The following is a 13904-nucleotide window of genomic DNA, read 5'->3' as shown; positions in this document are numbered from 1 at the left end:
CCACTATAACTTTAGCAGCCACTAATATTTATCCTCCTCTCTTCCTTCAGCTACTGCAAAAAGTGCCTTACGATACGGTGTTTCATCAAAATATGAAGAGAGAGGATTGCTAACAAAAGTTGATCCAATTAATAAATAGACTTATATGTCACAAATACGTGTAAAATCGTTCATTAAGTCTTGATGTTTATTCTAACTCCGATGAACATCAAAGATTTAATTACCTAAACTTATTATAATAATTATAATAAAATATATTATATATTGAGAGATTCATTTGAATTTGATTCAACTAAGAAAAAAGTTTTCTATCTGTACGCGTTTTCTATTTCATTTTCATCTATATAAATGCCATATTATTGTTATTTTTAATTAATAAAACAATAAAATTATTTTTTATTAATTTTTTATACTTTATAATAATTTAAAATAGATTAACATTTCTGTAATAAAAGATAAAAAAAAAGGATCTTAAAAAACCATCCAATACCTTTCTTAAGCAATTGTATACTTCATTTTTTCTAGAAATTTTTGCTTGGTTTAAAATAGAGAGTAAAAGGGAATAAAAGAAGAAAAAAAATATATAAAATGAGATTATATTATTTGGTAAGAAAAACAAAATGAAAGTAAAGAAAGTTTTAAAAAAATCTATCTTTTGTTTAATTGAGTAATTAAAGGGGGAAATTATATGAAATACATATATAAACGTGCATCCTCAATAAATAAGAGAAATATGAAAAAAAAGGATAATTTTGTTTTTTATCACAAAAAACTTCTTCACACTCTTTTTTGCCCACTTTTGAATGGAATGTTTTTTTCTGTGATTCTCATATTTTTCTTCCTTCCTATTTTTTGGATCAACAAAAGCATGGAATGAAATCTCATCTTTTCCTTCCATATTCTTAATTTCCTTTCCCATTTTCTGGAAACAAACACAACATTAACGTTTTTTGGACTTGTGTAATTGTGTTTCATTGCATGAAATAAAGTTTTAAATTTTAATTGAAATATAGGAAATATAGGTTGCAATATAACATTTTAGACTATAATAACCATTGGCAAAACTCTTACATGTTCCTGTAAAATTTCAATTGTTAAGCTAATGAGTGGAGTTTCAATAGCATGTTATTCCCTCAAAGCAAAAGCAGCAAATTTAATGTTTTTTTTTCCTTTAACTATTAAAAATTCATTAGCAAAATAAAATAAAGAAGAGTAGAAAATAAGAGGTCGATCTCCACCTCTTAAAACAGCAAAGAAAACTTCATTCAAGAAGTTAAGAAATGATGTCAAACTTGATTAACATAAAGAAATTAACTAGCTGGGGGGATGGGCAAGATACCTGGAGATTTACAATAACCACTTTTTAAACGGGGCAACATGTTAGTGTCAATTTATCCTATCTTTAAATTTTCATGTTTCATTTAATCTTATAACATATCAATTGCAATCAATTTCGTTCTTGTAATGATGGTTTTTCATAAATTATTTTCCTTAAATGACATATCGCTATATATGGTCATTTCAAGGAGCTTGGCAATTCTTGAATATGAGGTGGTGTTATTATCTCTTGACTTGGTGGTGGTATATTAACCCTAGCCTCCTTTTCTTGACCATGAAGTGGTGGTGTGTTACCATCTCTTGACTATGGTGGTGTCACCATCCATTCCCTTGAATTTAAAGAAATCAAAGTCGGCAACAATGTTAACAAGTCCATGATAATTACAATCTTGAATTTCAGGTTTTTACTACTATAGTATCATGCGTAGGCTGATCCAAGGGAAATAAAAGTACGAGTCCACTCAATTTCTTTAAATAATAATAAAAAAAAAGTTACTGTGCAAACCTAAATTATAAGTAATTTTATTTAACTACAACTGCTTAGCTAACTCTTGATGTTAGAGAATTTTAGTCGCTTCGGAGCATGGATTCTCGGAAAAGGTAGTTTTAAAAAATAACTATAACTAATTTTGTATAACTAGTTATATAAAATTAGATATAAAACTATAACTAATTTTATAGTTATGAGTATTTAAATAACTTATTTTTATTTTAAAACTAGTTATAGTTATAAAACTAGTTTTAAAAATAATTATAGTTATAAAATTATAAGTAGTTTTATAAAAATGTGTATTTCAAATAACTTATTTTTATTCATTTATAATTAGTTGTGTAATTGATTTTAGATATAACATGTTATATAATTGGTTATATAACTAGTTTATTCATAACTAATTATTTACCCATATTTTAAAAACAATAATTAATTATATCAAATTATACCCGTATTTTAAAAAATAGTTACAATTATAGTTATAATTATTTATTAATTATAATTATTTAAATACTCAAATCATGAACACTCTAGTCAGAAGGAAAACTGAGTCCATTTCTATAAGAAAGACGAGAGTAAATTTTTGGATTTATATATAAAGTTCTTATAGAAAAAAATTCGGTACCAATGTAAAAAACTTAATGATTACGTTAGTTTCCATCGATATATTATTTATCTAAATAGAATTTTAATTGGCTTCATCCTAATAAGTAATGAAGTATAATTTAATTTTATCGATAATGGAAATTGATGTATTCGGTGCTTCGTGTTGGTACCATGATAAGCGAGACCATTAATGTAAACTTATAACATAGACTAACAGCTCAAATTTTGTTAGAAGAAGAATTATATAAATGAGAACGAGCTAAACAGTTAATATTTTTTTTAGCTCTAATATCATGTTAGTAAACTGAAAAGAGAAGAGAGTATGAGAAAAGATCAATCAAATAGAATTGATTGAGATGACTAGCATGATTAGATCAAACATCGACTTGGCTTTTATATAATATGAAAAGTAACTAATTAGTAACTAGTTCTTAATTCTTACCTAACTATATTTCTAACAATTATAAAATGCATGATACATTTTAGTATATGTAATTTTATAGTATTTACTTATCTTTGTTAATCTTTCTCCTTTCCCTGGAGTGTTTTCTGTCCCATCCTTGTTTATGTAAATAAATGTAGGAGCAGTATTTGAGGACAAAACAACCTCATGGTTCATGAATGAGACCAGAAAGGGTCACCGAGTCTTCTAAGGTTTGAACTCTGAAGACAGACTTGCTGAAAAATGTGAACACAGGGATACCATTTTCAAAATCATGTACCTTAAGAAGAGGGTAAACTTGTTCATACTGCTTCAAGGAGATGTTGTTGACCAATGACCAAGTTTATCATATGGGCGGCTTCTAATGAATTGAAGGCATGGCATGGCAGGCTTTAGTTCACAAAAAAGGATGCAGTGGAATCACGTCACCACGCACTCATTAAACTCAAAGAGTAGTGTGCCTGTTATAAATTGCAACCTAATCACTTGTAACTCTCCAAGTTCCACTAGCTAGTGCTCTCCCTTTGTGTATATTCCCTGTGGTCCCCTTTTACTCATTTCCAAACTTTAGCCTTTAAATTCTCAAGTTTTCAGTTTGAGTTAATCCTCATCTCTTTTTAAGTTTGTTGTCTCTAGGTAATGCTCTTTGGTGTGGTTCTTCTTTGTCACACTGTTGTGCTAGCTGTTTCTAGTTACCTGTGGAACTTGCTTGTGTATGGCCATCTTGGCTTTTGTGCTGTATTGTCTTGTCTCTCAGACTGCATATGCCTTTAGTTGAGACTTGAGACTGAAAAGTGTTTTTTAGAATTTGCCATATATGTTTTTCCTTTATTCTATTTCGATGAGAACTTTTGGAGTGAACTAATATTCTGTGATGGATTTTGCGAATTAGCAGTTGAACTGCCTTGAAACCAATTGTAAAATTTAAAATAGTTAGTTACTCTGTTATCTAGAAGTACCAAAACAAAAATCCAGGTTTGGATAAAAAGTTCTTGGATTTCACAATCTTTCCACTCAATGGGAAGGCTCTCGCCAAAAGTTTTCCTATTAAGCTTTAGGTGGAGTCACCTGTCAGTTGTACAAGTTTGTGAATCCAATACAAAGTGCAGGTTTCTGATTCATACAGTTTTGGACTGTTTCTAGAATGAGACAATTTATGCAATTAGAGAAAGAACTTCAAAAGTGAACTAGATGTGACATGATAAACTTCTCAAATTTTTTTCATGTTAGTTTAACTTCTTTGGACTTTATCATTTTTTATTTATGATGCAGTCGAACCCATGCCAGTCTCAGCTAGTCCAGCGCCACTGTTAGGGGATCGACTGTGTGAAAATGGATTTGAGTGTGTTAAAATTCTCCCTGCCACCAATGATGCACATGGAGGAGTCATTGTGGACTTAAAGGAGCCTTTGCACTCCGAAGTTTTTGCTACTTTGCTTAGATCTTCACTTTTACATTGGAAGCAACAGGTGAATATTCTGATCCAGAGCCTAAAATGGTACTTTGTTGCATTTAGTTCTCATCTGAAAAAGTTTAGCCAATTTGTCAATGCCTATTTCCACTTCTAATCGTTGGCCACTTTCTTTATTTAGGTACAACAAGTAGTTCACATGGTAGTTTGATATCATTTGTTTGACTTGAGAGTACCTCTTTATGAGTCAAAAGTTGAAGCTAATATAGTTCTTCTAAGTAGGGATTCTCTATGGATTCTGTTGACCACACACCTTAAAACCAACCATTAAATAATACAAATATGAAGTCAACTGATAAATGTGCTGCATACACGCTTCAACTCAAGATGAATGTTTTTATCCCAGAAAAAAAATCATACTTTTCAAAGTCCTCATTAATGCTACAAGCACATTATGAATTTTGTGACCTTACTCAACATTTCAAACCTTTATCTGTATGTTTGTGTGTGTATAATCCTTTATCTGTAATATAAATGTCAGCATTTTTTGCCCGCATAACTATATTATACTGTTCTTGCCTAAAATTCATTCAGTCATAAAATGAAAACCTCTGACCTCTAGTTAGCCTTTATTAACTTTAGTATGCATTTCAGGGAAAAGATGGTGTTTGGATCAAGTTTCCTATTGAGCTTGTTAATCTTGTTGAAACTGCAGTTAAGGTAATTTTGCCATATTTTCTTTGGGAGTTCTTTTTGTAATTTTTTTATGCATGGTTCCCCATCATGCATACTGTGTATCAGATCCAATACTAAGAAAAACTTATGATAATAATGAAAAAAATGACAAACTCATATTAACCATATTATAACCATGATCTTGTATTCTCTATTCTCTAATTTTGAAATGCAATGGTAATGTCTAGTGTCTGATAGACGCCACATGTTAGCCTGATTTTAACCATTTCTTATTCAAAGCATATTCTTGTGTCAAATTTGACCATGTGGGGTAGCTACTAGCATGTAAGGGGCAAGATCACATCAGTCTATATTTCTATTTTATATGTTCTCGTGTCATGTTAATAACTGAGTTTGAGGAAATTGATGGAATCTTGATATTTGTGACTGATAATATAATTTGGTCATAAATGTTCTTTGTGTTATGTGTCTGGCAGGAGGGTTTTTGGTACCACCATGCAGAGCCAAACTATCTAATGCTAGTTTACTGGATTCCCAAAACTGACTGCACAATACCTCCAAATGCTTCTCATTGTGTAGCAGTTGGAGCTATTGTCTTGAACGATAATAAAGAGGTCTAAAATGAGATCAAAGATTGGTTATGCAGATCCACATGTTTTGTTACAAATATTCAACCTTTTTGTCATTCTCTTACTTTTTTCTTATTTGTTCCCTTTGTTTTGGGGTATGGTGGGCTTGTTTGTAGGTGCTTGTGGTTCTGGAAAAAAAAGGAGGATTTCATGGGATTGGTGTTTGGAAGATACCTACTGGAGTTGTTGATGCAGTATGCACACTTTCAAAGACAAGTTCCATCTATTCTTCTAAAAAAATTACAATTTGATTGGCAACATGAAACTTGGTTTTGTACCTGCAGGGTGAGGAGATTTTTGAGGCAGCTATTAGAGAAGTAAAAGAAGAGACAGGAGTAAGTATAAAGTGTCAAGAGTACATGTTGCATTCCCATGTCATAGAATCTCAGAATTATTGTATTATGGTGATGACTTCTATTTTGGTCTGCTTTATTTTTGTTCAGATTGATACAGAATTTGTGGAATTACTAGCATTCAGGTAAGAATTTTCTAATTTGTGACACCTAAAACATGAGAGATACCCTTTAGTTTGAGCTTATATTATATAAAGGGAAAGGCTCCAAGGTTCAGTATACAAATGAAAAAAAGAAGTCATGCTGATGCTTTTGAGGAGAAATTTCATATTTATATAGATCCATGGATTTAGAAAGAAAATTTCAACCACAAGGCCAAATAGAATTTACTGAGTTAAATTACGTGTAAGCTCATGGAAAACACTGAAGACACTTGCTTTGTTTTTCTCTTCTAATAATTAATTTGGCATCCTAATAAACTAGAGTTCATAAGAGAAATTGAAATTTTCCAACATTTGACCTGTCTTTTTTCTTCTTTCTTTACTATATAATTAATTTCTTTTGACATTCTCTTGTTTCTGATTTTCAGACACACACACAATTCATTCTTTGGAAAATCGGGTCTATCTTTTATTTGCATGCTTCGCCCTCTTTCTTTTGACATCAAAAAGCAAGAACTGGAAATTGAGGCAGCTCAGGTATTTTTGTTTGACTGTCAGTGTCATATCATGTCTTTTTTTTCTTTTTCTTTAATGTAAATACCTCACAAATGATACTCTAACATGATAGATGCAGAACATAAAAAGGTGACATCGAATTAATGGATGTTCTTCTTCCCTCCTCAACTTAACCATGCAAATCAGTCTTATCATGTCAATACTCTAGCTCACCATTCGTCAACAAAGTCAAATTGTGCCAAGCACTATGAAATATGAATAACTGAAAACACAAAAAATTTGCTTTCCATAAAAAAAAAAAAAGACTTATGAACAAATCACGTTACCTTATTAGAATGATTAATAATTTTTTTCACAAACAAATGCACAGTTATGCTTATTGAGTGACATTATATGACCACTATCCACATAATAAAAGTTCAAACATTTATGATAGTATTGGAACTGATAATTGGAATTTGTTCAAATCATAATAAAACGGTTCCAATGATGGTCCTTCAAGTTGTTGAAGAATGACTGTGGAACTAATTGTAGTATTATAGTACTGGAATCTAAGCACATATATGATAGAGGATATTTTTGGTTCCAAGTTCTTCAAAAGATAGTTGATAGGATGATGGTATTAAAATTCTGCGTATCACTTATTGCTGACTTTGCACACCATTGCCATATAATTCATTGTTATTGCATTTGCATGTTTACCTCTAGTGCTATTATGACCACATTTTGCAGGTGTTGGTGATGCATTTAATTCTCTCGACTAAAATCTTTTTTGTTGTGCTTTGCATTTTCTCACAAAGTGGATGCCATTCGAGGAATTTGCTGATCAACCTTTTAATCAGATGCATGAACCCTTCAAGTACATGATTGAATTATGCTTGGCAAAGGTTGAAAAAGTCTATAATGGATTCTCTCCGCGACCCATCTCATCATATTTCGTGGAGGAGTTGAATTATCTATATTTGAATAGTCATTGCCTGGACAAGTCTTCTTAAGTTTTACAAATCAACCTTGGTCGTCATCCATAAAAGTTTAGTTTGATATTTCTTTCTTGTAAGGATTTAATTAAGCTTTTTCTCCTTAAATTTAGGTTACTTCTGTTTTTGTCCTTCAAATTTATTTTTTTTAGTCCTAAAATTATGAAAGATGTTCTTTTTACTTCCTCTTGCGGTAAAAAATTGTTACAAATGGTGCATTCAAACCACAAAAATTCAATCAAGGAGGATTAAAAAGAATATTTAAAAAAAATTAAGAGATTAAACAGACAAATTTAAATTTGGGAATAAAAAACAAAAGTGACACAAATTTGACAAGAAAAAAAACATATTTAAATCTTCTTGTAAAACCTGTTGGAGTTTTGTGTATCATCATTGTCTAATTATTGATTTAATAAAATTTTAGATTATTAATATTAATTATGAAAATTAGATTTAGAATATTTTAATTGATAGATATTAGTTGTTTGATCTTATGATGTGAGTATTTGTCTATTATTACTAAGGTCTTCATTTGATTCTTAAGTAAGAGGTTATGCTTTCTTCTAATAGTTATAAAATTATCGTCTTATTAGGTAATTTTGTGTGACACATTATTGTAGGAGAAAACCTAATCATCAAGTAGAGAAAAAAAAATATTTATTTTGGTGTTTGTGATTCAATTTGGGCAGCAAACATGGATTTCATTTTCTTTTATGCACACCTACCAATTTTTTATAATTATTTTTTTATAATTATTGTTGTGCGGTTGTTATGACTAATTGACTATATATCATGTTATTAATTTTTTTTTACCCTGAAGGAGTGTTAGTAATACACTCTTATCTCAACATACTATCATATTGATTAAAATTTATTAAAAAAAACTATCTAGCAAAATGGTTGGATCTAAAAGGCGGGGTCAATTGGATCACCAAAAACTTGTTCAAGATTTTGCTCTTATTTTTGAAATACTGGCTAGCAATGAACCAAAAAACTTGAAATTAGTTCGAGATTCAATTACGAATTAACTCATTAAATTTGGTTTGTGAACCAATAGAACTATACATAGTTGGACTCATTTAATTAATAATTTTCTCAACACACCACAATCATATAATTAAAATTAAATAACTTTTCTAATTACTTTCATAATTTTGCTTTTGTATTAAATAAATAAATAATAATATATAGTGTAATCAATTAAGTTGAGCTAATGATCTAATTGAAGTTGTTTGCAAACTTGAATTAATTTGAGTCCAAGATGAAAAAAAATTCATATTGAATTCGACTCAATCTTCATATCAAATCATTTTTTATTGAGTCAAGTCAAGTTCAACAAAGTTTGAGCATAAGATGAGTGAGTACTATATCCTCAAGTCTACTCAAGTTTCATGTTGAATCATTCTTGGCCTTCAATTGGACTCATTTCTAGCCTTATCTGGTACTAAAAATGTGAAGAAAGATAACATAAAAGAATTCAATAACGACAAGGTCGGGAATGCAGTTCAGCGTGCATAGCCTAACAAAAAGTTCTTCAAGGGGAATTGCAATTTCTGTAAGAAATTTGAGCATAAGTTGAGTGATTACTATATCCTCAAGGGAAAAAAATAGAAGGAAGGAGTTTACAAGCTTGATGAAGCTAAGGGAAACTGAGTACCATATCGTTGTAACAAGTTTTCTTATATCTACCTTTTGGACATGTCTTAGGTTTATGCTCTTTTATTTAGCAGAAATTTGTTTTCAATTTCAGCTTTGAATAATTGTAATTACATCTTTTGAATTTAGAAATGAATTACTTATTATTTATTTCCATATGTTGGATGGAGAGTTTAGAAATGGAAAACTCATTTGAGTGTAACATTCTGTTTTTTTAAATAAATAAAAAAGAGTTTTATTAAAAATAAATAATTTTAGGAAAAAATAGTGTTTTTGTAATTAAATAAATGACTGAAAAAATGATTTTATTAATTAAAATAATAAGTTTTGAAATAAATAAAATAAACATATGTTTTAGAAAATAAAGAGATATTTTAATGGGATATTTATTTATTTATTTAAAAGAAGTTAAATAGAGTTTTTTTTATAAAATAAAAAAAATAAAGTAAATAATAAGATCAGAGTACCCTATTTATAAATAGAGACATATTAGGTCAGTTTTTATAATTACTACACGTCTCTACCCTCTCCCTTTTTTCCAAATTTGTTCTCTCTCTCCTAAAATCCTCTATTTTTTCCATATACACTCAAATCTCAAATCTGTTCTAATAAAACTAAAATCTTAGATTTGTTAACCATTGGATTGTCATAAAATTCAGTCACCACCTTTGTATCTCAGCTCATCACATTCCCACCGTTGGAATTTATGAAATAATATTTGTAGAAAGATATATGACCCTCACATGAAGACACTAAAATTGAAACTTTAATCCCTTCTCCTTTTCTCTAACGCTTGTAAATCCTAGTAGAACAATAAGAAAAAAAACTTATAGAATCTTAGGGAACCATTAGAGACACCATTATTGCAGTCGGACTACACACGTGAGTCCGCTTAAAAGTAAGGAATGAGTTATTTACAGTTAGAGAATAGTGAAAATATGTGTATAGATCCTTAGAGGATCAATTGGGAAGAGTTTTAGGGTGTTTTTGTAATTTTTATTCTATCTTTACAATTATAAATGTGAATTATATATGTTTGATGACCAATTGATGTCCCAATGCAAAATTGTTGTGGAATTGATGTGTTCTTGCGTTGAGTGAGAACCCTAGAAATTGATTTTTTTTTCTAATTAGCGTGAATTGATGAAACTGAGGGATTAGTATGATCTCTTTACTAGTTAATTAGCATTATGAGTTTATATTTGAATCTAATATACTGAGATAAAGAATAAATGGTTAAAATAAAAAAACTCATCTCTGTTTGTTTTGCATATTGCGGTAGATTGAAAAAAGGTATTGTAATGTTATATTAAAATAAACTCATATCAAAATTGTATGCAAATTTTTATGTCTTGTACCACTCCACTTTTGATATTTGACACCACACACATCAATTATATTTTATTAAAGAACGTGAATTGTACTCTAAATAATCTTTTCTTTAGTTGTTTATTTTATACAAATGATTGCTTTTGTCATGTATCTTCCGAGGATGATGAGCAACATGTTATATATACATTGTAATAATAAAATAATTTATTTTGACACAATTTTAATTTAATTTTTGTAGAAACTCTTTTTAATTGAAAATAATATAGTTCAATTTAATATATATATATATGTTTCGTATCACGCAAATATTACTACTATGTGATGTGTATATGATTCATGAGACATGATAAATTATTATATTGAGATTATGAAATTGTGATTGAGATTGTGTGTAAGTGATAAATTGAAGATGTGTTAAATTGTAAGATACATGTGTATTAAGATATTGTACACATTGAGTTGTGAGTTATGAACTATACAATTACACAACTGTAAGATCCTTTAAAAGAGACGAGTTAATGCGTGATGAGTATTATGATGAGATTCATTGTGGGAATCCGACGAATTGAATCACTTTGAGACACGGCGAGTTAAAATGATTTTGGAAACAATTGAGTAGTTATGTGTATTGCATAATTCATAGGTAAAATTTGTGTTTGTGTCATGCATATATTAATACTGTATAATATGATTCATCAGGTGTGATAACATGTTGCTTTAGGATTATAACGTTGTGATTGAGATTTAGTGTATGTGATAAGTTTAGTATGTGTTAAATTGTGAGATCACGTGCGTATTGAGATGTTGTGTACATTGAGTTGTGAGCTATGAATCGTATAATCACATGACTATAAAACTTTCAAGAGTGACGAGTTAATGCACGTCGAGTATTGTAATGGGATCCACTATTGGAACCTGACGAACTGAATCACTTTGAGACGCGACAAGTTAAAATTAATTTGAGAACAATTGAGGAGTCGTGTGTTTTGTATAATTCATAGATAGAGTTTGCATATTAAAATATTTTCTGAGTTGGACTTGAATCAGGAGGGAAAGGCCTTGACAGACTCTTCGGAGTCTAAGTCATGGGGGTAAATACACCTGATTTGAGTACTCCTTTAAGCCTATGTCAATCTCACATAGTTGGAGCATTTTCGCAAAACAGCATGACCCTGACTGGTCTTCCTATGATTTTACCTTGTGAGAGTGACCTGACTAGCTTGTTTTGTCATGTACTCCTAGGTGTCCGACCAGATTTTTCACTGACATAGTACCATATTGCATATAGGATTGAGTCTTAGTATATTTGTTGCATAATGTCTGTATAATGATCATTGTGACTTGTTACGTGATGTTGGATAACGAATTGTATGGGTTTGAAATATTGTGTAGTACTTGAGATGTGTTATTCTGAACACATGAATAATGTAAATGTGTGAAATGTGATTTTGTGATTAAATCCTTGGGACAAGTAATGTTACACAATGAGTGATAAAATGATGTGAATTATGTTAAGTTGAGTTTGTTATATTTATATTATGTATGTGTGCGCGCGCACTTTCGTTTATCTCTACTTGTTTAGAAATATGATAACTCACTCACTGTGTGTTATTTGTGTTCGGATCATATGATGATCTCGAACCTTATATTCGTAAGAGCAGATAGTTAGGTGAATGACTTTAAAGAACCTCATGCTAGAGGATACTGGGACGCAACACTTTGACAAGATGTCACATTGAAGCATGAGTTTCTATATTATTTGCATAATGTTCTGAACATATTATTTTATGTTGTTTCACTGCTTAACTTGTTTTTCTTTTGTAAAAAAAAATTGAATAATCTTGTTTTTGGTTAAAGATATTTTTAAACGTTTATTTGTTAAGTTTTTAATTTGATGATTAATGTAAATATGAATTTTTTATCTATATGAACTCTTCTATGCTTAAAAAATAAAATATTTTTTTATTATCCCAAAAAAGAAAAAAAAACTCTTAAAAACAGATAAGGAAAAGTAAAAGTGAACGTATTAAGTTTTTAACAATTTGTCAGCATTAGGAGTCATGTAAGATGATTGCAATTTGTTTGCTACTTCAATATCATAATGACAAATGTTCTGCCATGCGGCATCATATCCCAGATAGCAAAAGCGGTGACAAATCCAGGACCTTATTAGACAGCTGCTGATATTCATATATATCTTATTATATATGTGTCTGTAAGATCAGCAATGTTCTTCTAAACCTTTCTTTCTCTAGTTAGAAATTAAGGAGAAACAATTAACTCAATGGAAAAACAAATGTTTCCAACAAAGTTTCTTCTAGTTCTTACCACCATATGGTTTGCACTATCCAATTTTGCCTTTAAAGCTTCAGCAGATGATGTCACTCAAACCCCAATAACATGTCTGAATTGTTCCAAATGTGAATACCCTTGTCAACAACAACCCTCACCCCCACTTCCTTATGTTGCTCCACCACCACCACAATCCCCTACACCTTATGGTTACTCTATATATGGAGCACCACCACCACCAAAAGAGAAAGAGAAAGACCCTAGCAAGTGCCCTCCTGCTGCAGGTGTTCAGTGCTGCACCCCTCCAGATCCTTATGTTTTTTCTCCTCCAAATCCTTACACTCCTGTGCCCTATGGTGAAGGCCAACGCTCGGCTTCAATGCTTCTTCAAGTTGTAGTTCCACTCATGATGCTTTGCTCTTCCTTTATTTTCCTCTTCTGAATTTTGTTGGTGTTCATTTAATTATTATCATTGTCAAGTCTAGGACAAGTAGTGATCATTTTAAACTGGATATCAATATCATGTGTAATAATATCATATCAGGTTGTCAATACCTGTATAAATTATATTGTAATATTCAACGTTTTGGTGCAGCTCCGTATTAATTATAAGTGTTTTTCTTAGGAAGGTTCTTGCTCTTTGTTCAATAACCATCAAGATTTTAAATTGATGTTGACTCAAAAATCTTGATGTTGGGGTTGAAATTGGGATTATATATAATTGTGTTTCTTGATATTGTGAAATTTATAATTAAATTATAAATAAATGTGATTGATGCAGCTATAGTTGTAATCTTTTTATTTATAAGAATCGAATTCAACTATTAGAGTTAATCAATGAGATTTTTTTTCTTCTAATCACCATAATTAGAACCTTAACTCTTATTTGACTTATTTTCATATGTTTTGATCTTTTAAGTCAGTTTTGAGACTAATTGTCGATCTAACACAATTTATAGTTGAGATTAGATACCTAAAAAAATTGATGTTATAACTATAAAATTGTAGTGGTAGACCTTTTGTTAAAAGCTTGGTAACCATTAAACTCAATTTTGATGTTAT

General features: G+C 30.2%; 1 protein-coding gene across 4 annotated transcripts; it reads left to right on the top strand.

The window, feature by feature from the left end:
- Window positions 1-3367: 3367 nt before the first annotated feature.
- On the top strand, window positions 3368-7746 carry LOC114423526 (nudix hydrolase 10-like). Of its 4 annotated transcripts, XM_028390322.1 has the most exons (9): window positions 3369-3515; window positions 4152-4348; window positions 4945-5010; window positions 5463-5600; window positions 5732-5809; window positions 5900-5950; window positions 6059-6093; window positions 6498-6606; window positions 7386-7746. In XM_028390322.1, exons 2-9 carry the CDS (start codon window positions 4160-4162, stop codon window positions 7578-7580), a joined length of 861 nt encoding a protein of 286 aa, XP_028246123.1. In that variant the 5' UTR covers window positions 3369-3515; window positions 4152-4159; the 3' UTR covers window positions 7581-7746. The 4 variants fall into 4 exon arrangements, with proteins under 4 accessions (XP_028246122.1, XP_028246123.1, XP_028246120.1 ...); XM_028390321.1 differs by having other exon boundaries at window positions 3368-3515; window positions 5900-6093; window positions 7318-7582; XM_028390319.1 differs by having other exon boundaries at window positions 5900-6093.
- Window positions 7747-13904: the final 6158 nt, after the last annotated feature.

The sequence above is a fragment of the Glycine soja genome, chromosome 8 (assembly GCF_004193775.1).
Source record: "Glycine soja cultivar W05 chromosome 8, ASM419377v2, whole genome shotgun sequence".
NCBI classification, from domain to species: domain Eukaryota; kingdom Viridiplantae; phylum Streptophyta; class Magnoliopsida; order Fabales; family Fabaceae; genus Glycine; species Glycine soja.
Note: the sequence above shows the minus strand (reverse complement) of the source record. Positions and strands in the feature narration are given on the sequence as shown.

Coding starts and splice junctions, on each gene's coding strand:
- LOC114423526 (XM_028390319.1), top strand. CDS start 4,160: ATGCCAGTCTCAGCTAGTCCAGCGCCACTGTTAGGGGATCGACTGTGT. Junction 5,011..5,462: donor TTGTTGAAACTGCAGTTAAG/GTAATTTTGCCA, acceptor TGTGTCTGGCAG/GAGGGTTTTTGGTACCACCA. Junction 5,601..5,731: donor TCTTGAACGATAATAAAGAG/GTCTAAAATGAG, acceptor GCTTGTTTGTAG/GTGCTTGTGGTTCTGGAAAA.